Consider the following 25,411-nt stretch of genomic DNA (forward strand, 5'->3'; position numbering starts at 1 on the left):
GCCAAGACCTCCTTACTGCCGATTGGCTACTTCAAAGGTCAAATTGATGACGTCAGCACGCCCCGGCCAATAAAGGTTCACCGACTTCATTTTTCCGGAACGCCAGCAGCAGGGTCAGAAAGAAGGCGGCTACTGTCTGAGGTGGCCTTGGGCGGCCTCTAAGCGTTTGTGTCCCTCGCCCGCTACCTTCCTTCTTTGGTTCCCGCCATGCCAATGTACCAGGTAAAGCCCTATCATGGAGGCAGCGCACCTCTGCGTGTAGAGCTTCCAACCTGCATGTACCGGCTCCCCAACGTTCACAGCAAGACAGCCAGCCCCGCGACCGACGCGGGCCACGTGCAGGTAGGAGCGTGCGGCCCCTGCCTAGTGCGCAGGCGCTGGCTACGCCGCGCCCTGTCCTAGTCCTTGTTCAGTCTAGTGCGCTGGCGCTGCGGCTCTGTAGGGGCCTGGTCCCTTCTTAGCCTAGGTCCCACAAAACCCACCTGGATCAGTGCTGCCATGGGTTCCTGTCGCGATGGCCAGCTGCACAGAAAAGTGAACAACACAAAAAAAATGATCATTCCGAGGAATTTACGGAGCGATCCAGGGTCGCTATAACTCAGTTTGACAGTGTTAGTGACCCATCCTTCCCATTTGCAACTTTTCCATAAGCGGTCCTGACTTTTACTGTAGTTATGTGTTGGTTTTCGCAGTTAGGTTGTTGAGTATGTATCTTTAAGCTATGTGATCTTGGTGCACTAGAAGCATATCGTGTGTCCTCTTGTCTGATATGCTGTACAAGATTTTCAGTCATTTTTGTTGCAACGACAGTGATCGTGTTTCTTTTTCTTTTCTTTTTTTCTTTCTTTTTTTTTTTTTCGAGACACGGTTTCTCTGTAGCTTTGCACCTTTCCTGGAACTCACTTGGTAGCCCAGGCTGGCTTCGAACTCACAGAGATCCGCTGGCTCTGCCTCCTGAATGCTGGGATTAAAGGCGTGTGCCACCACCGCCCGGTCGAGTTTCTTTATAATGCCTGGCTACACCCCACTTATTTATCTACCCTACCCCTACTCATGGGCACTGGAATTTATAGACCAGCTAACCTAAATAGGCTGTAGAGGAATTCCTGGTCTAGTGGGCAGGTCTGTCTTCCACTTTATTTGGATAAATTGTTTTCCAAAGTGGTTATACCACTTTATGCTGTCACTAGCAGAATAATGTAGGCATCCTAATGTAGTTTTAATTTGGATTTCTCCCATTTCTAAGTAAGTTGAGGCCCTTTTTCCTGCTTCCTGGCCATAAGGATTGGAGCACAAACAGCCCTTTGGACAGGACTGTCTTTGAACTTTGTTTTTGTGCCTGAAACATAGTGAGTACTACCAATGAGCTATATATACATGTCCAGCCCTGCCTTGTTTTAAGTCTGCCTTACTTCCTTTAAACTTTGGCATTGTATGACTTTCCTGGGGAGAGCTGAACAAATGTCTAAATTGCTTCAGGGCTAAAGGAAAACCAGACCAAAGAATCCCACCAGAAGTCTAGCTTGGCGCGTCAGTGAGTTTAATCAGGGTTGCTTACAGGTGTGTGGGCAGTGTACAAGCAGCTACACCACTAGAGAAAGCACCCAGCAAATAGTAACTGCTTGCATATTCTCAGGGGAGGGTGCTCCTGCTCAGCCTCATAAGCTCCCCCCACCCCCTTTCCGTGCTAGTGAACCCAATCTTATGAAGGTACCATGAGAGGTACAAAGCCACTCTGATTGCAGAGTGACAACAGCTATGTCATGCTCAGAGTTTCAGGTACATCTCTGAACTTCTGATTTGGATATCACACATCCTGCTGCTATAGCAATGCCTGTAGAAGAGGGTAACAACATGGATGGACAAGTAATTAGAAATCAGAGCCACACAAAGAATTCACTGCTTTTAAATACAGAAAATGAAACCAGTGGATACCAGATCACAATTTATTCTCAGCAAGGAAACAACAGGCCAGCATTAGAGGTAGTAGTGAGATAAAACAGATCTTGAGCATTTCAGTGTTACTCATGAGAACCTAGATCAAGCTGGACTAGAACTCAGAAATCACAGTCCCATTACACTCACAGTTCCTGTCTCAGACTTGCTTCAGTATGTGTTGATTCAATTTTGGATCCAGCAGCAGCTAATTTGGCCCTGGTGGGATAGGGCTTTCTATTGCTATTTGTAAAAATAAGTAAGACTTCACACACAGAAATTACAACTACAAGCTGTTAAAAGAGATTGGAGTGCGGAGCATGGAGTATGGAGTATGGGTGTGTGCATGCTAGTGAGATGGCTCCATTGACAGAAGTTCTTGGCTCCATACCTGGGCACCTAAGTTTGGTCCCTAGAAGCCATATGGTGGAAAGAGAGAACCAATGCCCTTATGCTGTCCTCTAACCTCCACACTCAAGTGTGCATACACAATAAATAAATACATGTAAATAAAAAAAAAAATAAAGCCTGTAGTATGAAACTTATTCATCAGCAAATATTGCTATTTCCTTAGTGCAGGCCAGACTGTGTTAGCTAGGCAAAAAGGATGCATGGATACAAAGGATGAAGTGTTTCCTCATTGTGAGTTATGTATCTTAGTAGTGAATGCTCCAGATGACCAAGATAAGAGAATGCCAATGATTTGGGAATTTGATCACCTGTTATAGGGAGCACTTGCCCCAGGGAGCTGCCTCCAAACTGAAGGATACTTCAAAACCTGAGTTCCAGGGCTAGAGAAATGGTTCAGAGCTTAAGAGCACCTGTTGCTCTTGCAGAGGGTCTGAGTTTGGTTCTCTGAACCCATAAAGAAACTTAGAACATGGGGCCCAGTAGTTAAGAGCACTGGCTGCTCTTCCAAAGGAGCTGGGTTCAATTCCCAGCAACCACATGGCAGTTCACAGCTGTCTGTAACTCCAGTTCCAGGGTATCTGACACCCTCATGCAGACACACATGCAGGCAAAACCCCAATGTATATTAAATAAATAAATACATCTTTAAAAAACAAAAACAAAAAACAGAAAGAAACAGAACTGTCTATAACTCCAGTTCCAGGGTATCCCACTCTCTTCTTGCCTCTGTGGGCAATGGTGCACCACCATGCACAGACATACATGCAAGCAAAACACCCATACATAAAAAAATAAAGTCTTAAAAAACTGAGTTCTTTTCTCCCCTTTATTTCCATCTATTATTTTCTATCGCCCCTCCTTCATCTTTTCCGTGCTCATTCAAGCAGTCTTTGGGGATGTGTGGTTAAGACAGGTCTCATGTAGTCCATGCTAGCCAACAGTTAAGGCTGTCCTTAAACTTCTGATCTTCCTGCCACAACCTCCAAATGCTGAAATTACAGGTGTGCACCACTATGACTTAAGCAAAGTATTTTTAATTAACCTGTTTTTGAGAATAAAGGATTCTGAGAAGCCTAGGTATGAAGATACATAGCAAAGACCTTTCTTCTATTTTAAAAGGTTGTTTTTGTTTCTTTTAGGCATGGTGGTACACACCTGTAATCCTAGCACACTGGATACTGAAACAGGATTGTGAGTTCCAGACCAGTTCAGTCTATATAGTGAAACCCTCTCTCAAAGTTTAAAGAAAAATGAAGGACAAGGGAAGAATAGTATTTTGTCTTATTTTTCTTCCCTTCTCTTATCTAAATTACCTAAAGTGGGAAGTCAACTCCTTTTTTAAGATTTATTTTTATTATTTATGTGTATGTGTGTATGTCTGAGTGAATGAATGCTGTGTGTGTAGGTACCTGTGGAAACCAGAAGAGGGTGTCAGATTGCTTAGACCTGGAGTTACTAACAGTCAGTGATGGACCTCCTGATGTAGGCGCTGTGAACCAAACAACTCTCTGGAAGAGCAGCAAGTACTCCTAACTGTTGAGAGAGCTCTCCAGCCCCAAATAGGACCATCTCAAAGTTACATTCAAACCTGTTTCTTTATTGTTACAGTGCATTATGGATCAATTGCAGGACCCTTTGGACTGGAGGGAAGGAGCCTGAATTTTTATTTTTTTTAAATCCATTTATTTATTTTTGGTGGGGAGGAGGGTGCCTACTATGGCATCCATGTGGTCAGAGGACAGCTTGCAGAAGTTTTGATTCTCTCCTTCCACCATGTGAGTCTGTGATAGACCTCAAATTTCAGGATTGCCAGCAAGCACCTTTATATACTGAGCCATCTTACTGGTCTGATGGTGTGTTTTTAGAAGGTGGAAGTTTGGTTGGCAAAGTAGAAGTAAGATAAGTGATCTAATTTAAGCTGAGCTCTATGATGTGAGAGGTAGTGACCACTCAGATGTTGGTTTCTTTAGGAAACATCTGAGCCATCTTTGCAAGCCCTTGAATCCCGCCAAGATGACATTTTAAAGCGCTTGTATGAGTTGAAGGCAGCAGTTGACGGCCTTTCAAAGATGATTCACACTCCAGATGCGGACTTGGATGTAACCAACATCCTGCAAGCTGATGAGCCCACGCCTTTAACCACAAATGCCTTGGACTTGAATTTGGTGCTTGGAAAGGTAGGTTCACTTTGAAAGGTGAGAAACCAGATGTCTGTTCCCAGTGGCCTGGCTTTCTAGTTTTCAAAGAGCTTGTTTTCTTTATTTTTCCTCTAAATGATGGTACCTAGAGCTGCCGTGGTGGCTCACTCCTGTGATCGCAGCACCTGGAGGCTAGGTTAAGAGGATCATGAGTTCCAGGCTACAGGGAGACCCTGCCTCAAAAAACAAACAAATAGGGGCCGGAGAGATGGCTCAGTGGTTAAGATCACTGACTGCTCTTTCAGAGGACCGGGGTTCAATTCCTAGCACCCACATGGCAGCTCACAGCTGTCTGTAACTCCAGTTCCAAGTGATCTGACACTTTCACACCAATCCACAGTAAAAAAAAAAAAAAGCTTAAAACAAAACAAAAGAAACAAATAAATAAATGAAATGAATGACTGCACCAAGATCACATGTCAGATTTACAGAGTGAAGAGTGAAGGAAGCTCTAAAGCCTCATCTTCGGTGAGGGTGAACAGGAGAGTGCAGAGAAAGGAGTCCATCTATGTCAGCAACTTCTAATTGCTGGGGGGGGGGGGCACCTCAGCTTATTCTAGATGCCACTTGGCAGAGCACAGGTGCCCTCAACTCTTTCTGAGGAAATGCCCTGGCTACACAACACAGATAAAGATCTCACCACCCCTGTCAAAATACATCGCTACAAACCAGTTCCAGTCTCTCGCTTCAAATGTACTTTGCCTAAGTTTGCTGTGTTAAGAATAAGTTGTGGGGGCTGGAGAGACAGGTCAGCAGTGGCTGTTACTATTACAAAATAATAATAATAATAATAATAATAATAATAATAATAATAATAATAAATGCATCAGCTAGCATTCATGATTGACTTTTATAGGACTCAACTTACCTAGGGGGTCAGTCCATATGCAAGGCTCATTTGTTCATAAGTGGTGGTGCTACTTGAAGATGCAGTAGAGTTGTCCAAGATCCTGCATTAGTAATCTCTAGAATTCTGACAATACAATGTAAAGACCTAAAAAGCACAAGGGTCTTATAGCGACTCATCCAGGGCTTTGGCAACTGCGGTACCCCTGCCTTAGTTTGTTGTTTCTCCTACCTCCTCATCTGTCCTGTGGATTTTCATGCACTAAGGAAGCAACTGAGACCTGACCAGGCCCCCAAAGAGCTAGAGTCTCCAAGGTGAGTCAGGAAACATGCACAGCCAGGGTGCTGACTTCTTAATGTGCTGGAAGGCTTTTCAGTGCTCATGGTGCTCAGGATGAAGTCAACCCTCTGAACAAGTAGCCCACACCCCACTCTCTCATGTGCAGGTTCATGTGTACATGTGCGCAAGTGCATGTGAAGGCTAGAGAACAAGTATTTTCTCAGGCGATGCTCATGTTTTCTTTTGAAACAGGATCTCTCACTGACCTAGGGCTCACCAAATAGCCTAGAGCCAGCTGGCCAGAGCTGCAGGGGTTAGCCTTTGTCCCCTTCTCAGCTCTGGGACTAAAGCACACTTTGCACCTGGGTTTTAAAGACTGAACTCGGGTCCTTTTGTTTTAAGGAAAACACTTTATAGACTGAGCTATCTTCCCACCTTTTTTTTGAGATAGGTTCTCATGTGGCTCAGACTGGCCCCAGATCCTCTTTATTGCCAAATGTCTCAAATTCCTGATCCTTTTTCTCGTTAGAAAGTGTTGAATTACAAGCTTACATCCAGCTACACTTCCTACTGAGTTCAGTGGCTTTGGATAACCTGCTCGCCTCCTCAGGACTCAAGTTTTCCCAGCTGTCAAGTGGGGAAGCATCTTTAAGTGGGAGTTGACTCAATTAGGCTCTGGAAAGTTCTTGGGGAGCACCTGGTACATCTGTGCATACAGATGGCACTTTTGTTTCAAAATAGGGTTTTATGTATAGCCCTTGCTGTTCTTGAACTCTCTGTAGACCAGGCTGGCCTCATCCACCTGCCACCTGCCTTCAGAGCACCTGGCCAGATGGCTCATTTGCTTTAGTGGTTTTGGTCTTTTCCTCAGGATTATGGGGCGCTGAAAGACATCGTGATCAACGCAAACCCAGCCTCTCCACCCCTCTCTCTGCTTGTGCTGCACAGGCTGCTCTGTGAACGCTACAGGGTCCTGTCCACTGTGCACACACATTCGTCAGTCAAGAATGTACCTGAGAATCTTCTCAAGTGCTTTGGGGAGCAGGTTAGAAAACAGTCCCGTCATGAGTATCAGCTGGGCTTCACCTTGATTTGGAAGAACGGTAAATAGTGGGCTTGGGTTGAACTTACTCGGGGTGCAAAGGGGTGGGACAGTCTACAGCACTGACTACAGCTGTTTGTTGTTGGATGAAATCCTCTCCCAAATTTAGCCAGCTTAGGGGGCATTCGAGAGAGAGGTAAGTCTTGGCACCAGAGTACCCTCAAGTGTTCTAGAGAGGTTGGGGTTTCTCAAGGAACTGAGCCTAGGAGGAAGGGGTTCTCCTGTGCAACCTGGCAAAGCACAGGAGTGGCTATCCCCATTGGTCATGACATTCTAAAAAGTCATTAAGGAACACTATCTTTCTGTTTGGCCTGCAAGAACAGCAGGGTATCACTTATTCATCATCCTCTGAGCCATGCCTCTCCTGCCCAAGCTTCACATGGGCAGAAGAAGCATACTACTGCCATCCATCCAGTGATACGTCCTGTTTTGAGAAAGTATCCAAGCTAGCTTCAAACCTGGCTTTGGTTTTCTTGTCTCATCTTCCAAAGAAAGAGCAGTATAGACATGTGTCACTATGCCTGGCCATCAGTGGTACTTTACCTTCAGCTTCATTCACATCCAAAGGAGAGATCCTTGCCCTGGGCAATGGAACATCTGGTTCCTGGTCAGTAGTCTTCAAATTTCATGGCAAGGGGTTGAAATAAATGGTTCAAGTCCCGTCTAGCTTGATGACTACCATAAATAAAATAGCAGAAAGGGGTATTTGTTTACTTTTAAATCCTTTTTAAACATATTTGTGTGTGTGGTTACAGGGGGCATGCTTGTAGAGGTCAGGGACAAGTAGAAGTCGTCCTGCAGAAGTTATACCTTCTGCCCTAAGTCCTGGGGACTGAACTCAGAGGACTGCTATAAGTGCTGGACTTGGGGCAGGTGCCTTTACCCATGAGTCATCTCACTGGTCCTCAGTTACTTTTTTAAGGGAGTAGGTTGCATTTGAATGCCTGGTGTGGTGGGGAATGTCTCCCTTTAATTGCAGCACTTAAGAGGCAGAAGCAGGCTGATCTCTAAGTTCCAGGCCAGCCTGATCTACATAACAAGCCCCAGGGCAGCCAAGGATACATATTTGAGACCCTGTCTCAAAAACAACAAAAATTAATTAAAATCTAAAGGTTCTTGAATATTAATCTACTGAATATTACAGATGTTGGTTATGTTCTTGAAAATTGTCTTGCCATCAATTTATGAATGAGTTCCCCCTTCACACAGCACAAGGCTTTGACTCTACATATGGTGTGTTTCCCTTTCCAGTGCCCAAGACACAGATGAAGTTCAGTGTACAGACAATGTGCCCCATCGAAGGAGAAGGGAACATTGCACGATTCTTGTTCTCTCTGTTTGGCCAGAAGCATAACGCTGTCAACTTAACCCTCATCGACAGCTGGGTGGATATTGCCATGTTTCAGCTGAAAGAAGGAAGCAGTAAAGAGAAAGCAGCCGTCTTCCGCTCTATGAACTCTGCTCTCGGGAAGAGCCCATGGTTGGTTGGGAATGAGCTCACCGTGGCAGATGTGGTGCTTTGGTCTGTGCTCCAGCAGACAGGGGGTGGCAGTGGGACAGCACCCGCCAGTGTGCAGCGGTGGCTGAAGTCCTGTGAGAACTTGGTCCCCTTCAGCACTGCCCTCCAGCTCCTTAAGTGAATTCTAGCAGCTTGTCTTGCAGGGTTCAATGTAAGAATGATAGGCTTCAAGTTTGTTGTCAGGAAAGGGACTTGTCCTAGAATCACAGCTTTTCACTAAGCCATTTGTCGAGCATCAATAAACATACAATCTGTGGATTTTATTTTATTCAAGTCAGTAAATTCAAGTGCAATGCACTGAGTTGACTACTAGCCAGGGGGCAGGCACTTAAAGACATCAGAGACTGCTGGTTGAAGAATGCTCAGGTGGTTTAAGGAGTTGAGGGCTTTAAAAGGGAAATGGATCATGGTACACTGCAAGATAAAGACAGAAAATATGACATCTCAGCTGCTAAGATCACTTTAGGACAAGGAGTTCAAAGCTTGATAGGAGCAAGCTGAGAGTGATGCCATGTTGAAAGAGAACAGAAAGGCTGGGGATGGTGCTAAGAAGCTGAACTCTTCCAGGCAGTGCATAGCCCACAGAAGTTTTGAGCCAAGGAGTGATCAAGTGTCTGGTAACTGGCCTCAACAGCAGTATGAAAGGACCAAGGAAGACCTGCAGCTGTCAGTGTCAGTAGCAGCTGGCATACAGCCTGGGGACAAGCAGTTGTGGGAGAAGACAGCACTGATTTCTGTAGAACTTTCTGGAAGACAGGATGGTCAACTGGCAGAGCTTAAAGAAAGTAACGGAATGGTACCTTACCTTAAGTTTCAGGGGTGGGCAGTAACATTTAAATAGGAAATTGAAGAATCAAAACTGTCTGCAGGAGGAACAGGCTCAATTTAGTGCAGTCTTGGGTCATGAAAGGGTTCCTCGAGGAAAAGGAAGCTGGGGCTTCTTTTATATCTTTGCACAGGTTTGCTAAGTACAACTGGGAATAACACCATCTGTCCCCAGCTAAGGGTTGAAAATTTACATTGCTGTCGACTATTTTAAGAGTATAAGTCCACTTCCACATGGTGGGCAGCATGATTCAGGCTATACAAGTAGGCCCCCATTTCCCTCTCATCTCTTCAGCCCTTTATCCTGGGAAAGGAGGCTGAGTTGCTTCTTTAGTTCTTCAATTTCCTTCTCTTGCTCTATTATCTTCATCTGCAATGTGAGATTAACCTAGAAAGAAAACATTTTAAGCTCCATTAAAATGGCCTGGCCTCTGAAATGTTCATACAAACTGGCTGTGCCTGAACAGCAGCTAGCACAGCCCGAACATCACTAGTCACTTCTGCAAGGGTTAAATGTCAAGTTACCACATTATCGACTACAATTATGTGCTACTTCTAGCCTGCAAATGCTCCATTAACAGATGCCTTATGACTGGAGCCCAACAAGTGTCTTCTTTCAAAGTCTGTGAGTCCTTGGTGGTAGTACATCTATCTGCTAGTTCACAAGGCATTGACGTGGAACTTCATTTGCCACCTAGGCCAAGATAGCTGGCTCACAAACTGCCTCTTTTCACATCATTGGGATTACAAGTGCATGCCACCAAACTTGGGTATTACATTTTTTTTTAATTTTTATTTTTATTTATTTTTTTGCTGGAGCTGAGGACCAAACCCAGGGCCTTACGCTTGCTAGGCAAGCGCTCTATCACTGAGCTAAATCCACAACCCCCATTTATATTTATATATATATAAATTAGATCTTAACATTTATTTTTGTGTACGTGTGTGGGTGTTTACATGTACCATGATGCACTTGTGAAGGTCAGAAGTTCTACTATGTGTGTTCCAAGGACTGAAATGATTACCAGACTGGGCAGTAAGTGCCCATACCCACTGACCTGTTTTGCCAACCTTGATGTTTCTGAGGCAAGCACCTTTCTTAAAGCACCTTCCTAGCCTCCTAGCTAGCTTTCAAACAGTCACTGTAAGTGGTTCACAAGCTAGTGCCAATCAGAATCATTTCTGGATCCATAAAGTGCAGACCTCTGCTCCTTGTCTTCCCGGAGTTTGTTAGTAGGTTAGGGGAGTGGAGAGCATTAGAAGCCAGAGAATGCTATTCTCACAGTTACAGTGCGTTCTTCTGCTGACCTGGAGATCATACCTGGAGAGTCTGACACTTGGGTACTGCTCTTCAAATACGAACAGAACCTGGAAATCCTGCTCAAATGCAGACTGACTGTTGGTGGGCTGCTGCTGGTTTAGAGACCATACTTTGAGTAGCACTAGTCATCTAAGACCAACCTAGGGCCCACAGGCCACGTGGGACTGAATACATGAGGCTGTGGGTAGCTTAGGATGTGGCCCAACACAGAACTGTAACCTAGTTAAAGTGTGTGTGTGTGTGTGTGTGTGTAAAGCAAAGAACATTCAAACTGCAACCCACAGAACCAGGAAGACTATATAGCAAGGGGGACCCTATGATGACTGTGGCTTATAGTAAGTTTTGGTTTTACTCAATTACTGGGCAAGCCTCAATGAAACATTTCACAATTAGGTTAAGAATTTATACTGTATCAAGCTGATAATAGAAACACACGTATACAAATGTGGACATACACTCATTTGTAACTTAGTTCCATGGTTCTCAAGCATAAACTTTGTACAAGAACTTCATATTTTTTGTTGTTGTTTGCTTTTTGAGACAGGGTTTCTCTGTGTAGCTCTGCGCCTTTCCTGGATCTTGCTCTGTAGACCAGGCTGGCCTCGAACTCACAGAAATCCACCTACCTCTGCCTCCTGAGTGCTGGGATTAAAGGCATGTGCCACCACCGCCCAGCTGAAACCTTAGGTTTTAGAGCAAAAAAAAAAAGAAGGATGAGTCATCTACTGTTTCCACATGTAGAGGAGGCACTATCTTGGCACCATAGCCATATGATAGGAGAAAGCCAGTTTCAGACAGTGGCATGCTGAAAGATACGCAGGGGCCATCCCTACCACTAGTATCCATTCCTGCTTAGAATCACTGCCCTTTGTTACTATGGAGTACATTAGTTAAGAAAGGAAAAAATAAAACCTTTCTCCTTACTTAGCAAGATGAGGACAGAAAGATACTATAACCCAGACTACATTTAGAACAGCTACTTGGTGCCATCGCTTACCTGGACTATGGATAAACCTATGTTTGTATAAATTCAGTACCTGAAACTCTTAGGGAACTATGAGTATAGGCTTAACTATTTTGTTTTCATAAACCCCCAAACTCAAATATTTCTGAAATGGAATTAATTCACAACTGGGACAAATTCTATTTTGAGTTTCATATTTTGCTCACCATGAAAAGAAATGTTAAGATTTCACTGGATACCATGAAACAAAGAGGCTGGTTTGAAGATCTGTACTGTTGTGGTGTGAAATAATCTGCCCCTAGTACAGGACAGAGTTTTATTTTTATTTATTATTAGATGTGTATTTATGCCTGGGTGGAGGTGCACATCCCATGGACCATGTGGACCATCTATGGGGAGCGGGGGGCACAAGTTTCTCTCTAGCCTTCCATGGGTTCTAGGAAAGCCAACTTGGGTGTCAGACTTGCCTGCTAAGTACTTTAGCTGCTGAGCCATCTCACCAGTGCAGGGGAGGCTTCCATCAAGGAATTTCTAACATACAGAACAACCTGAGAGCTAAGGGTAAACAGTAAGGAGTATATTACACAGAGTGACAGTATCTGTCATTGTTTGTGTAATGAATTACTTAACTTTCTCATCTGTGAAAGGGAGATTAGCACTGTCAGCTTCAGAGTTGTGAGCCTACTGAAAGACAAGCTCATCTAAAGCTCTTCGATTTGATAGCTCATATCTGCAATCTTCGCACTCAAGAGGCTGTGACAGGAATGCTGTGAGTTCAAGGTCAGCCTGGGCTATAGTGTGAGACCCTGTCGATAAATAAATAAGCGAGCTCTTGGGATCATACCCCACCCAAAGTGAATGTTCAGTAACTATTAAAAAAGAAAATGTCACATACATTTCCAGTTGTCTGGAAAAGTTCACTCTGCAGCAGCTGAAGAGCAGACGGCCTCTGTGATGCATCCCTCCTGGTTAGGAGCTGGGCATACTTGGCTTGCACTGGACACCTTTTACTAAGGGACTCGGGTATCCGACCAGTCCTTATGTCTGTTAAGACTGTTGCTCGCTCCATTTCTGTCCCGAATGGCTGAAAGAGCTCAAGCAGGATCACACCTAGGCTATACATATCTGACTACAGAGGAAGAAAAATGAGCATACAAAGGTTTGTTAAAGTTAGAAGAGCACTGCTAACAGTGTAGCCTCCCAAGTAAGAATGTCCAAGAATGAGGCTTTACAGCATCAGCAAAGAAGGCAACACAGCAGATGTCTCATGCCTCAACAGCAGATATATGCCTCAGTAAGACATGTCTGGGACTTTCCTAACTCCATCCCTTTTAAGCCCAGAGAAGGCGTATATGGCCCTGAAGGACAATGGTTGGATAAAGGGCAGGGACAGCTCCCAATAGACACAACAGTACCCTACAACAGGGTTATCTTCCCACCAACCCACCATAATTCAGGCCTGACAGAGTAACTAGGCAAAATTACTAAACTCACGACTCCTGGTATTAGCAACAGGAGACTGTCACCAGGTCCTACTAAGGCTAGCCTCTGCCTCTATTCATAATTGAGCACTTCTCTTTTTCAAGATCAATTTTTTTTTTTAATTTATGCAAGTGTGTGCCACATGTATGAGGGTGCCCACAAAAGCCAGAAGAGAGCATAAGATTCCTTGAAAGTGGAATTCCACATGGCTGTGAGCAGCCTGATGTGGGTGCTGGGAACCATACTCTGGTCTTCTGAAAGAGCAGCAAAAACTCTCCAGTCTACATATCCTTGTCAGTATTTCTAAACTGCATGAAATCTGTTCTGGTTTCCCTAAAAAGAGCTTAGTAGGGTGATAGGCTCTTAAGGACAGCAATGAATTTTTCTGGCAACTCCTTTCCCAGTCACTGAAAAACAAATGATTCATCAAAAAAATCACTGACTAGGCTGCTACATTGAAAAGAGGTTTATTTTAAGAACCAGATATGACAGCCCATGCCTATCATCCCAGTACTTAGGAGGCTGGGGTAGGAAGATCATGAGTTGGAAGCCAGCCTGGGCCATATAGAACCTTTCTTAAAAAAGTAAAAAGGAGCCAGGAAGAGATGGCACACGCCTTTAATCCCAGCTCTCGGGAGGCAGAGGCAAGCGGATCTCTGTGAGTTCAAGGCCAGCCTGGTCTATAGAGCTAGTTCTATGACAGCCACGGCTACAAAGAAAAACCCTCTCTCTAAAAAAAAACCAATAAATAAATAAAATACAAAGGGACTTGGAATGCATCTCAGTGGCAGAGCACTTGACTAGGACACTCAAGGCCCTGGTGTCAGTCCTCAGCACCCCCAAAAATAAAGCCAGTAAAGTACTAGAGGAAAATGGAGGATGTTTTAAAAAGTAAAAATAGAACTGTAAAGGCATTTAACATTTTTCAAGCATCCAAGAGGGTTCAAACTTTCCAGTATCTTCACTCTCCTTCAAGGCAGTCAGGTGGCACACTTCCCAGTACCATTTGTCAGAAGAATGAAAGGTTGGAGACCTCCATGAAGTCTAGCCTCCTAAGGTGAATGGTGATATTTTAAAGGGAAGGTTGACTTCAATGTTTAGTGACATCCATGGATTTTGAAAGTCAAGCAGCCTGAAGGCAACACATACACAGCTGTGTGAAGAGGGAATCTGTTTTTTTGATTTTCATTATTTAGTTTTTTGTGTGTAGACTTCTTGGGGTAGTCTGAGGTGACAGGTCGCCTGCACGACTCAGCTCTGCCATAGAACTGCACTCACTATTCTACCTGTTCTAACCTCCTTGACAAATTGAGGAGAAGTTGAGAACAAACAGTACCTTGGCATTATACTCAGATCCTTCCAACTGTTCGGGTGATGCATACAGACAGGTCCCCACTCTGGATGTGTGTGTCGGCGTTCCTGCAATTGAAAAGGCCATTGAGCTACTTACTGTGATGTGAGCAGAGTACTGTGGCTCCGGAGGGGACAGTTGCCTTTTGGCCTCATCTGAGCTTTGCTATGAAAGTTCTTATCCTCTCTATATAAGGACATGTTCAACCATGTCTATTTTTTAATGCAGAAAGAAACAAAGCAAGTGACCAAATAAGTCCTTACGCTTTCCATTTCTGCTGGTCCAGTCTGAGCTCTTCTGTATGATGTCTGCACACGCCAGACCAAAGTCTCCTATTTTTACTTGCTGATCAGGGCCATGAAGAAAAACATTTCTAGGCTACAAATAAACAGAAAAAGACAACTCAGTTTTCTTAAAACAAATGTGGAAACTTATGTTAAGAGTTGCCAGGCTCACATCAGTAATACAAGAACTTAGGCAGAGGCAGGAGGATCCATGTAAATTATGACACTAGTCAGGTTTACATCTTGAGTCCTAGGTCATCAAGGACTATACAACAAAACCCTATCTCAAACAACCCAAAAGTTTCTAGGCTAAGGAGGTGGCTCACAGTGAGTAGTGTTAGATGTGCAAGCAAGAGGAGCTGAGTTTAAGTGCCCCGTATTCAAGTAAAAAGCTGGGTGTGGCTGTAGGAATACCTCTAATCCCAGCATTACATGAAACAGCTGCAAGAGGATCACTGGGGCTTGTTGGCTATCAGCCTCCTAGCTCCAGGTTCAGTAAGAAACACTGTATCAAGAGAATAAGGTAGAGAGCAATGGAGCAGGACACCCCAAATCCTCCTCTGGCTTATACACACACAGACACACAGACACACAGACACAGACACACACACACACACACACACACACACACACACACACACACACAAACAAACAAACACTGAGCACACCACATATACACTTACACACCAAACTGAAAAGCTGGCCACTCAGGAACAAGTTTTAATTTAAAGAAACTGAAACTTAGTAGGGATAAGGGATGTAGTTCAGCTGGCAGAGTGCTTGTCTAGCATGAACAAAGTACTGTGTTCTAACTCCAGCAATGCATAAAGTAGCACATGTCTGCAATCCAGCACTAGAGAGATGGAGGCAAGATCTGAACTTCAAGGTCATCCTCAGCTACATAGTGAGTTTGGATCAAGCCAGAGCTACATGTTTCAAATAATAGCAGCAGCAACGTTACAATCTAACTGGGAGAAGAGGAGGTATATAATTTTAATAAAAGAGATGTATATGATTTTAATAAAATTAAAACATTTAAAATTGCAATATGTAATTCACTTTTATGTTAATATATATGTTAATATGTGACCCACTCGGTTTTGGTCCTGCTAAAAGTCCCTTAAAAAACTGTGTGTGCATGCATGCACACACCATGGCATGAGGATGGGGTCAAAGGACAACTTGCAGGAGTCTCTACATGTGGATCCCCAGGACAGAGCTTCAGGTTGTCATGCTTGGTGATAGGCATCTTACCCCAGCCATCTCACTGGCCTTCCTAGATTTAATTACAGTTGATGTGTAAGGGACAGGGGAAATGATTTATGCCAATTTGGGTTTTTTGTTTTGTTTGCTTGTTTGTTAATAACTGAGGAGAAAAGCTGAGAAACTGTCTGCACTTGGCAGGAGGGAACAAAGTCTCACGAAAGCTGGCTCCAGTATAGGAATAGATTTTGTTGACAAATACAATTCTAGAAGAGTTCTAGAACTGAGATGAGGGGTCAACATCATAAGAGATGGAAACTGACCAATCCCATAGCACCATCCACTCACCTCATCAACCCCTGCTCTAGAGACTTTCTCATGGGGAACATAACCAAGAGGGGAAGCAGAGACCTCGTGGAGGACAGTGCTATGCTGCTAGAGGACAGCTCAGTCACCACGCTACACTCTAGACTTTATGAGGCCATACTCAAGGAAGACTGTAACATAATCAAGATACTCCTCAGAACCCACCCTGTCAACCAGCCCTTGACCATCCTGGATAACCCCACCAGCAGACTACTTCTGAGCCAGGTACTCCCTATTCTCTCAGTCCCTTTAAAGAAACCATGGAACTGGAAGTGGTGGTACACCCTTCTAATCCCAGCACTTGATAGGCTGAGGCAAGAGTACTGACTGCCTCAAGTTCAAGGCTAGCCTGGGGTCCATAGTAAGCTCTAGCTTTGCTTGAGCTATAGCGTGAGATCTTATCTCAAGAACGTGCACGTACGCGCGCACACACACACACACACACACACACACACACACACACACACACACTCCAGCCAGAGGCTTTGGGAGGAACTACCTCACTACCCCAATGCGCTGGGGACTCCCTGAGCCCCTCATGGTTTCACAACACATAGGGCTCAGCAGCCCATCACCCAGGTCCAGTATACCCCAGTCTGCAACCCTTTCACTCACCACACACAAATGGATGGGAGCCATACATCTTGTATGACTGGAATGAGAGTAACATCATTCTCTCAGAATACACCCACACTGATTACATCATGCAAGTGAATTATTTTCCACTCTGATATACACTTTCCTAGGTTTTTATATGACAGTTTGTTGTGTTTTGTTTTGTTTGAGGCAGGATTTTACTCTATAGTACAGCCTGGCCTAGAACTTACCAACTTACCCAAGCTGACCTAAAACATATTAACAAACGTCCCAAGCCCTGGGATTACAGGGATGAGGCACTTGAGTACTGCTTTTCTAATTAGCTTTCTCTTTTTCTTTCCCCCAAAAGAAAGCAACCCCTCCTTCGCCTCACGCTCCTTATCTTGCAGTCACAGTGTAAACCTTCCATATGTATTTTAAGAAGCAGTATAAACAGCTCAGTTAATCACAGTAAGAACACATGCTGCATTATCTGAAAACCTTGAAAATGTAAGTTTCACAGCTGATAATGGCTTTGGCAAGACCTATAAAATATAATATGTTCTTGTTAATAAACTTGTGGGTTAATTTAAGGACTACGTTATTTCAAAGCAATCTGCTACTGACTTTATACCAACAGTTCTTTATAACAATTAATTTTCAAAGCTTTGTGTGTTTTTTCGACTGCCTTGAGAATTTGTACTTATATTTTTTGCGGGGAAAGGATACAGAGTCTCATGTAGCCAAAGATGGCCTTGCACTTCTGACCCTTCTCCACCTTCCAAGTGCTACAGGGTTATTTACAGGTGTGCACCAACATGCCCAGCTCTAACACACCAATTCTATTTTTTAAAATTCACCAGCTATGGGCCATTTAAAATAGGCAATGGGAGGGGGCGTGGGGGAAGAGGGACTGGAAAGATTGCTTAGCAGTTATGAGCATTGGCTGCTCTTCCAAAAGACCTGGGTTCAATTCCCAGCACCCACATGACAGCTCACAACTGTCTCTAACTCCTGTTCCAGGGGATTTGACACTCTTACACAGACATACATGCAGGCAAAACACCAATGCACATAAAATACAAATAAAATTTTTAAAAAGTATTAAAAAAAAAAAAAAAAAAGCAACAGAAAAGGCAAATCTTTAGCCAGGAATGGTGGCATAATGGCTGTAATCTTGGCACTTAGGAGGCAGAGGTAGGTGGATTTCTCTGTGAGATCCAGGCTAGGTTGGTCTACATAAAGAGGCTGTCTCAAAAATGAAAGAAAAAGAGAGAGAGAGAGAGAGAGAGAGAGAGAGAGAGAGAGAGAGAGAATAAAGAAAGGAAGGAAGGAAGGAAGGAAGGAAGGAAGGAAGGAAGGAAGGGATAGATAGATCTCAATGCATGAACTGAGGAAATGCCAAACCAATGCTAAAGTACTTAGACCTTGGAAGAGTGAGCCATGCTGAGTGGCACTGTGTACGCCATGTCTGTAATGCACTGTGGTTTCCCAGCAGCAGACTCGGGCTATCTTCCCCATCCATCTGGCCGCTGAATACCGCAAGCCACAAAGTTTGCTTTGCTTGTTACAACACGGGGCTGACACTGAAGTAAGGTAAGTTAACTCAACATGCTATCAAGCACGGTGTGTGTGTGTGTGTGTGTGTGTGTGTGTGTGTGTGTGTGTGTGTGTGTGAAAGATACTCATCCCATTCCAGGTACATATTATGTGTGGATGAGACATACTTTACTGACAAGGTGAAGGACTGAAAAACTGGGCCTAATACAAGAATACTAACCAGCCAGGTAAATGAACACATATGAACTAGTGGCTCAGCTCTAGAAAACAAATTAAGTTCAGACTAGAGCACTCAAGAATTTTGACAATATGAGAAATAAGAAAAGGAAAAACAAACAAACAAAACAGATGATAAGCTTTCTTGTGTATGATCCTCCAGAGGACAATTAGCTTCATCAAAGAGAAGTTTATCTTGCTCACACTCTTATCTCTGATTTTGAACACTATGGCCCAATGAATATATTTTGATAAATCAAAGAACTATATATGCAATATAAAAATAATACAACTTCTGGGTACAATCCTTACCCTGCTCAGAAAATCCGCCCTCTCTATTTTGTTTGCACCTTTTCTGGCAACACCAGCTTCAGCTTGGCAAATCTTCTCCATGGCTGGCCTGTCTAAGCCTGAGCCACTGACTCATCCTATCTCTTCAGGGGCTCCTCAAAGGCACTTTCCTGCCCCTGGATGAGATTCTGTACCTTTCCAGAATAGTGCCTACATGCAGCATTCACTTAGCTCTCCAGCCTGCCAGCTTTCCATCCCAGACTATGCATTCCCTCAGGAGGCCGAGATGCCCTGCTATTTCTCCAAATCCCAGTCTTAGGCCCTCACACAGATAATGCCAGGAAAGCAGTCAAGTTCTCAGAGAAACCTTCCCTTTTCACTGCTACAACAAAGACATTTTGGAGGCAATCCTGAGATGAGGGCCACTCATTCCACCTGGGTTGGAGCAGGGTGTGAGAGGGAACTGGCTTCATTGGCTTCACTGGCTTCAGAAAAATGCAGGCATCCAGATTCAAGGCCTGCCACTGACTGACTCTCCTATCCTTATAAGTGAACATATCAGAGAGAAAACAGACAAAACAGGACACCGAGTGAATGGGTGTGCCGGCCTTTTAATATTCACTTCTGGGATATTCATAGCTCATACCTAGGTCCACACATTTTTACTGAATACCCAGTGAACACCTCCAGAGCTATGCATGATTCTGGGGATACAGAAGCAACTAAGAGACAGCCTAAAAGGGGCCACAGTCCCAAAAGGAGCAACCTTGAATAGGTTTCTCTAAGAACCTAAGTTCCATTCAGCAGGGACCCAAAAAACCTTTAAGACCCCCAGCAACACAGACTGCCACCACTTCTTTAAAATAACTACCAGGGGCTTAGGGAGACAGCTGAATTGGTGAAGCACCTGCCATCCAAACATAAAGACTTAAGTTCACTCCCCAGCACCTGTGTAAGAGTCAGGTGAGGGAGGAACACATGGTTTATAATACCAGTGCTGAGGAGTGAGGGAAGGAACACACGGATCGCCAGAGCTCACTTGCTAGCCAGTCTGGCCAATCAATGAGTTCTAGATTCAGTCAAGAGAAGTTCTCTCAAAAAATAAGGTTGAGAACAATCACACACACACACACACACACACACACACACACACACACACACACAATCCACTTGTATCTACACCACCCCCACACCTCTATAGAGGGAGAGAGAGAAAGGGAGAAAGAGAGAGAGGGAGAGAGAAAGAATTACTATTCCTGAGCATTAATTCTTCATGGAGAATCCCTTTCTGGAGTGAACCTGGCTTAATCTATGATAAATCCCTTTCAGGGACGCTCAAGGCCTCACCACTCTTCATCAGATGCTGCTAAACTGGCCAATCACTTCTACCACGTGGACCAAACCCAGTACTCAGATCCAAAAGATCCTGACAGACATTCAGAATAATGCTGTCACGTGTCTGCGCATTTTGTGTGAACATGGAGCTCAAGTGAATGCCCGGGTAGACAACAGCAACAAACATTCACCCCTCCACCTGGCCATAACATATGGCTCCTATCCAGTTCTCTCCCTCTTGACCCAAAATGGTGCCCAGGTCAATGCTACTAATGAAGCCAGCATGACGCCCCTCCACATGGCTGCAGAAATACTGGACAAGAACATGATAGAGACACTCATTGCCTGTGGGGCCAACGTGAACTGTGCCATCACATCAACTGGAAACACGGCTCTGAAGCTGGCAGTGTGCACCGCATCAAGCAAAGCTGGCCAACTGCTAGCAGCAGGGGTGGGCTGCATCCGTCTGCTGCTAAGTCATGGAGCCCAGGTCAACGCCCAAGACCACGAAGGCCAAACAGCTCTGCACAAGGCATGTTTTGGAGGCAGAGAGGTAATAATCAATCTCTTGCTGGAATTTGAAGCAAATGTTAACATTTTAACAAAAAATGGGGAATCTCCAATTTATATGTACCTTCAGCGCAGTTCCAATATCAGAGATGTAACGCTTCTGGCTAGGCTACTTTATCGAACTTACCCTTTAAGACTGAGCAATAAACAAGGGCTTCTACCTGCAGGAATCATGCTACCAGAATTCCACCTCTTAAGGGAAACTCTAATAAAGTTAGCAAAAAAACCTTTATCCCTAGAGGCCATCTGTAAGAGAAACATCAGGAATGTTTATGGTGAGAAGTACAAATTGCACCTGAAGAAACTTCTCCCTGGGAAGCTATGGAACTCCATATATACCTTCTATGACTTCGACTACCTCTTGAAATGAGAGCTCCACACCCTCAGTCCAGAGAACCTCAGCAACTCAAACTGTTTTCTGGCTAGACATGGACCAGGAAACACTTGAACTTCACTTTACATTGCAATGCACAAACTACTGGCCCTTAATTCCTTTCCAAAACATTAAAGTGACTTGCACATTAACTCATGGTCTTCTAAGGTTTCATTTAGATCCCTTTCCCATGATTTAAATTTTGGCATGAAAAGTGGGCTAACTGCTTTAAGATTTGTCAGTCAAAAAAGAAAGTATATTTTATCTTTCCTTGATAGTCTTTTATGAATTAAAACTAAAATAGTCCCTGTGGGGTTTTCAGTTTGTTTTGTGGGGTGGTTTATTTTGGTTTGGTGAGACAAGCTCTCACTAGGTAGTCCAGGCTAACTCAAGCTAATTGATCCTCCTGTCTGCTAGAATTGTATTTTCATTGTGGTTTGGTTTGAGGGATTTGGGGTTTTGATTTTACTTTGGGTCCTTGAGACATAACTCACTACAGACCCCTGAAGAGCTCTAGACTTGCCTCAGCCTCCTGGGCTGGGATAAAAGGTATGTGATGGATGGATTTGTTGTTGTTGTTGTTTTTCCGAGACAGTGTTTTTTGTGTAGCTCTGGCTGTCCTGGAACTCCTCACAGAGATCCGCCGGCCTCTGTCTCCCAAGTGCTGGGATTAAAGGCGTGTCACTACCGCCACCACCAGCATTTTTTTTTTCAAGATAAACAGCAACAATAACAAAAAACCCAAACCATTTCATTGAAACATTTTAATCTCTAAGGCTGCAGTAACATATAACCACTCTACCAATATTGAATATATTTACCATCACCATACTAGTAATCAGTATACTTATGCCTTACTGCATTCATACTTCAACCAATATTCAAATAACCCCAAATTACTGCTTTCAAATTCAATTTAGGATTTCTTTTTAAGTATGGGGGGGACGCATAATTGGGGGAGTATACACACGAGTGTGTTCATGTATTCAGAGGCTAAAAGTTGACATTGGGCATCTTTCTCAATTAATCCACCTAACTGGATGGCCAGTATACCCCAGAATCCTCTTGTTTCTGCTTCCCCAGCACTGAGGTTACAGGCATATGCTGTTATACCTGGCTTTTTACACAGATTCTAAAGATACAAATTCAAGTCCCCATGCTTATATAACAAGCTCTTTATTTCCTTGACAGCAGTGACAACCTCCTAAGCAGAAGAATGAGGGTATGTCACCTCATTGCACTCCACGAACCCACATCAAGTCATCCCTGGAAGGCACCACTGCTGTGCTCACAGGTGTAGTAGTCTGCCTTACCTTCAGATCTCTGTGGACAATGCCCATGTTATGTATGTAAAAGACACCTTCCACCAATTCTTGAAATATTTTTGTTGCAACACTGGCCATAATGTAGGGACCTGGAATTTTAAAAACAAATGGTTTCATATCCCTATTTCTTTGAACTCATTAAATGACATTAACATCTAAATGTTAAACGTTCTCAACAAATTAATCTTAGAAACTTCAACAGTCAAACACTCCAGAATGGCTTAAAACAGAACTAAGGAGGAAGGATTCTTTGCTAGCGAAGAAAAAAAGATCACAATCTGAAACCCAACACTGACACTTTGCTTCCAAAAAGGTACTAAGCTTAGCCAGAAACTCTGTACTAATGACTTTCTAACAATTAAGTGACTAAATTACAGCTTCAGTCCTCCTTGAGTCTTAACATGTCAAATCTGTAAGTTCAAGGTTCAGTGAAGACACAATCTCAAAAATAAGGAGGGGAATGACTGAGGAAGACACCTAAAATCAACCTCTGGTCTCCACAACAGGCAAATGTGCGTACATGCACACATGCGCGCATGCGCGTGCTCACACACACACACACACACACACACACACACACACACACGGTCACCACAACACGCAAACATGCACACACACACTCACACAAATATGTACATTTAGCACATATATACACCAAAAAATTTCTAACTGAAATCATTGATCTAAATTCTACGTTATAATTTAAATACTGTCTTTGTGTCTTTTCCCATTGCCATCATAAAATGCCCTGACAAAAGCAACTCAAGGAGAAAAGGCTTATTTCAGCCCCCAGTTCAAGGTGACAGACCATTGTCACAGGAGTGTAACCTGTGATGGCAGGAGCTTGAAGCCACTGGTCACACACCTCCAGTAAGAAGTTGAAAAGCAATGAATGAATATTATCATGCAGCTTATTTTCTGTCATACAGTTCAGGGTCACAACTCAGGGAAAGCTGCCACCTACAGTGAGCAGGTCTTCCCACATTGCCTGCCTCAAGATAACACCCCTACAAGCATCCCCAGAGGCTAACCTAACCTAAATTATCCCTCATAGGTGTGTCAAAACAAATCCTGTCAGGTTGATAGTTAATATCAACCACCACCAATACCAACAAACACTTTATCATAGGTAACTGCTTTTGAAAAATACTGCAATAAACAGACTTATATCATGGTACTTACAGGCAGCTTCATCCACATACTCCCGGCTCCGCTTGTTCCTCTCGGCTATCCAGTCCCACAGGGACAGCTCACACAGCTGCATCTGGATATGTAGCATCAGGTGGTAGCGAACCTAGAGGAAACACAGCATGCTCCCATCTACTGAGTTTCTTACTCTTCATCTGTCTTTTTTTTTTTTTTTTTTTTTTTCCAGAGCTGAGGACCGAACCCAGGGCCTTGCGCTTGCTAGGCAAGCGCTCTACCACTGAGCTAAATCCCCAGCCCCCTCATCTGTCAACAAACACTCACTGGCCTACTTTAGGTCAAATACCACGACTAACCACTGCCTAAAGTCTCCTAAAGGAGACTGATTAACCAAGATCACACTGTAGTCTGAGGGTGGAGATGGGGCTCAGTTGGTAAAGTGCTTGCTCAGCATGCAGGAAACCCTAAGTAACCTATTCTGGTTTCTTTTCATTTTATCTTACATTATTATTTTTTAGATGCCTGTTTGTATTCTGAGAGAGAGAGAAAGTGTGTACATTTGGGTGGGTGTGGGTGGAGTTAGAGGAGGGAAAATGGTAATCAGAATACAGTGCGTGCGTGCGTGCGTGTGTGTGCGTGTGTGTGTGTGTGTGTGTGTGTGTGTGTAAAAAAGGATGAGCTACTATTGCTCCAGCCACCCTGCCTGCCTGCCTGTCTGCTGACATGCTCCCTGCCATGCATGAAGGCCATGGACTCCAACCTCTAAAGCTGTGAGCCCTGTGGTGATATATTGTGTACCTGAATAAAATATGCCTGAAGATCAGAGAAGAGAATAAGCCACTAGATTAAACATAGAGGCCAGACAGTGGTGGAACACACCTTTAATCCTAACATTCTGGAGGCAGAGATGAGTTCAAAGCCACCCTGGACTACATGAGATTGACTCAGTCTAGAAGAGAAACAGTGGGTTGGGGATTTAGCTCAGTGGTAGAGTGCTTGCCTAGCAAGCACAAGGCCCTGGGTTCGGTCCTCAGCTCTGGCCAAAAAAAAAAAAAAGAGAGAGAGAGAGAAACAGAGCCAGGCAGTGGGGGTACACACCTTTAATCCCAGTACTTGGGAAGCACACATGCCTTTAATGGCTGGGTAGAGAAAGGTATATAAGGCATGAGGAGACAGGAACTAGAAGCCTTTTAGGTTGAGGATGCTTTTTCAGCTGAAGTCCTTTCAGCTGGAGCTCTTTCAGGCTGAGGAGTTGGTGAGGTCAGAGGTGGTGGCTGTGGCTTGCTCTGCTTCTTTGATCTTTCAGCTTTTACCCCAGTATCAGGCTCCTGGTTTTACATTATTAGATTTCATGTTTCGGAGCCCCAAATAACTTTTCTTCTGAGCTGCCTTGGTCATGGTGTCTTATCACAGCAATGGAACAGTGGCTGAGACAGCTGGCGTCTTTAGATTGTGTCTTCTTGTGGGCTATCTGTACACTGCGTGAAAATGTAGTCTTGTGATTGGTGTAATAAAAAGCTGGACGGAGGTACAGACTTCCAGCAGACAGAGAACTCTGTTAAGGCGGTGGCAGAGTTGCCAGCTGAATGTGGAGGAAGCAGCATGAGCAGTACAGAGAGATGAGGTGATAGACATAGATTAAAATAAAATAAAATGGGTTAATTTAAGTTCTAAGAGCTAGTGGGACAAGCCTAAGCTAAGGTTGAGCTTTCATAATTAGTAATAAGTCTCTGTGTCATTAGTTGTGAACTGGCAGCCCAAAGGAAAATCCAACTACAGTGTCTGCTAAAGAGAGAACATTAAGCTTATAGCAGCCAACTGAATTCAGCATTAAGGAAAATGTTCCATTAAAAAGAAAGTGTGCAGACATACATATTCTTCCATAAGAATTATTTTGGTACATACAGATTTCCAATCCTATTCTATATCTGT

The 25,411-nt window shown here is 43.9% G+C and overlaps 3 protein-coding genes across 6 annotated transcripts in view; 2 read left to right on the forward strand and 1 right to left on the reverse strand.

Moving 5' to 3' along the window:
- The first annotated feature begins 86 nt into the window (after positions 1-86).
- On the forward strand, positions 87-8,559 carry Aimp2 (aminoacyl tRNA synthetase complex interacting multifunctional protein 2). Its single transcript, XM_036171818.1, has 4 exons — positions 87-342; positions 4,317-4,523; positions 6,542-6,773; positions 8,024-8,559. Exons 1-4 carry the CDS (start codon positions 208-210, stop codon positions 8,410-8,412), a joined length of 963 nt encoding a protein of 320 aa, XP_036027711.1. The 5' UTR covers positions 87-207; the 3' UTR covers positions 8,413-8,559.
- Eif2ak1 (eukaryotic translation initiation factor 2 alpha kinase 1) overlaps positions 8,532-25,411 on the reverse strand; it is a 36,997-nt gene continuing 20,117 nt past the window's right edge. For 2 of the 3 annotated variants that reach the window (XM_036171815.1, XM_036171816.1), the window contains exons 10-15: positions 23,516-23,627; positions 22,322-22,422; positions 14,498-14,612; positions 14,220-14,302; positions 12,297-12,530; positions 8,532-9,504 (exon numbers count right to left, since the gene is read on the reverse strand). In XM_036171815.1, the coding sequence (XP_036027708.1) occupies positions 9,400-9,504; positions 12,297-12,530; positions 14,220-14,302; positions 14,498-14,612; positions 22,322-22,422; positions 23,516-23,627 (750 nt within the window). In that variant the 3' untranslated portion in view covers positions 8,532-9,399. The remainder of the gene's footprint in view (positions 9,505-12,296; positions 12,531-14,219; positions 14,303-14,497; positions 14,613-22,321; positions 22,423-23,515; positions 23,628-25,411) is intronic. The other variant, XM_036171817.1, reaches the window with a different exon arrangement.
- Positions 16,100-21,007, forward strand: Ankrd61 (ankyrin repeat domain 61). 2 transcript variants are annotated; one of them, XM_036171820.1, is made up of 4 exons: positions 16,666-16,797; position 17,395; positions 18,162-18,259; positions 20,060-21,007. In XM_036171820.1, exons 1-4 carry the CDS (start codon positions 16,712-16,714, stop codon positions 21,003-21,005), a joined length of 1,131 nt encoding a protein of 376 aa, XP_036027713.1. In that variant the 5' UTR covers positions 16,666-16,711; the 3' UTR covers positions 21,006-21,007. The 2 variants fall into 2 exon arrangements, with proteins under 2 accessions (XP_036027712.1, XP_036027713.1); XM_036171819.1 differs by lacking the exons at positions 16,666-16,797; position 17,395 and adding an exon at positions 16,100-16,312.

Source organism: Onychomys torridus, chromosome 22 (assembly GCF_903995425.1).
Source record: "Onychomys torridus chromosome 22, mOncTor1.1, whole genome shotgun sequence".
NCBI lineage: Eukaryota > Metazoa > Chordata > Mammalia > Rodentia > Cricetidae > Onychomys > Onychomys torridus.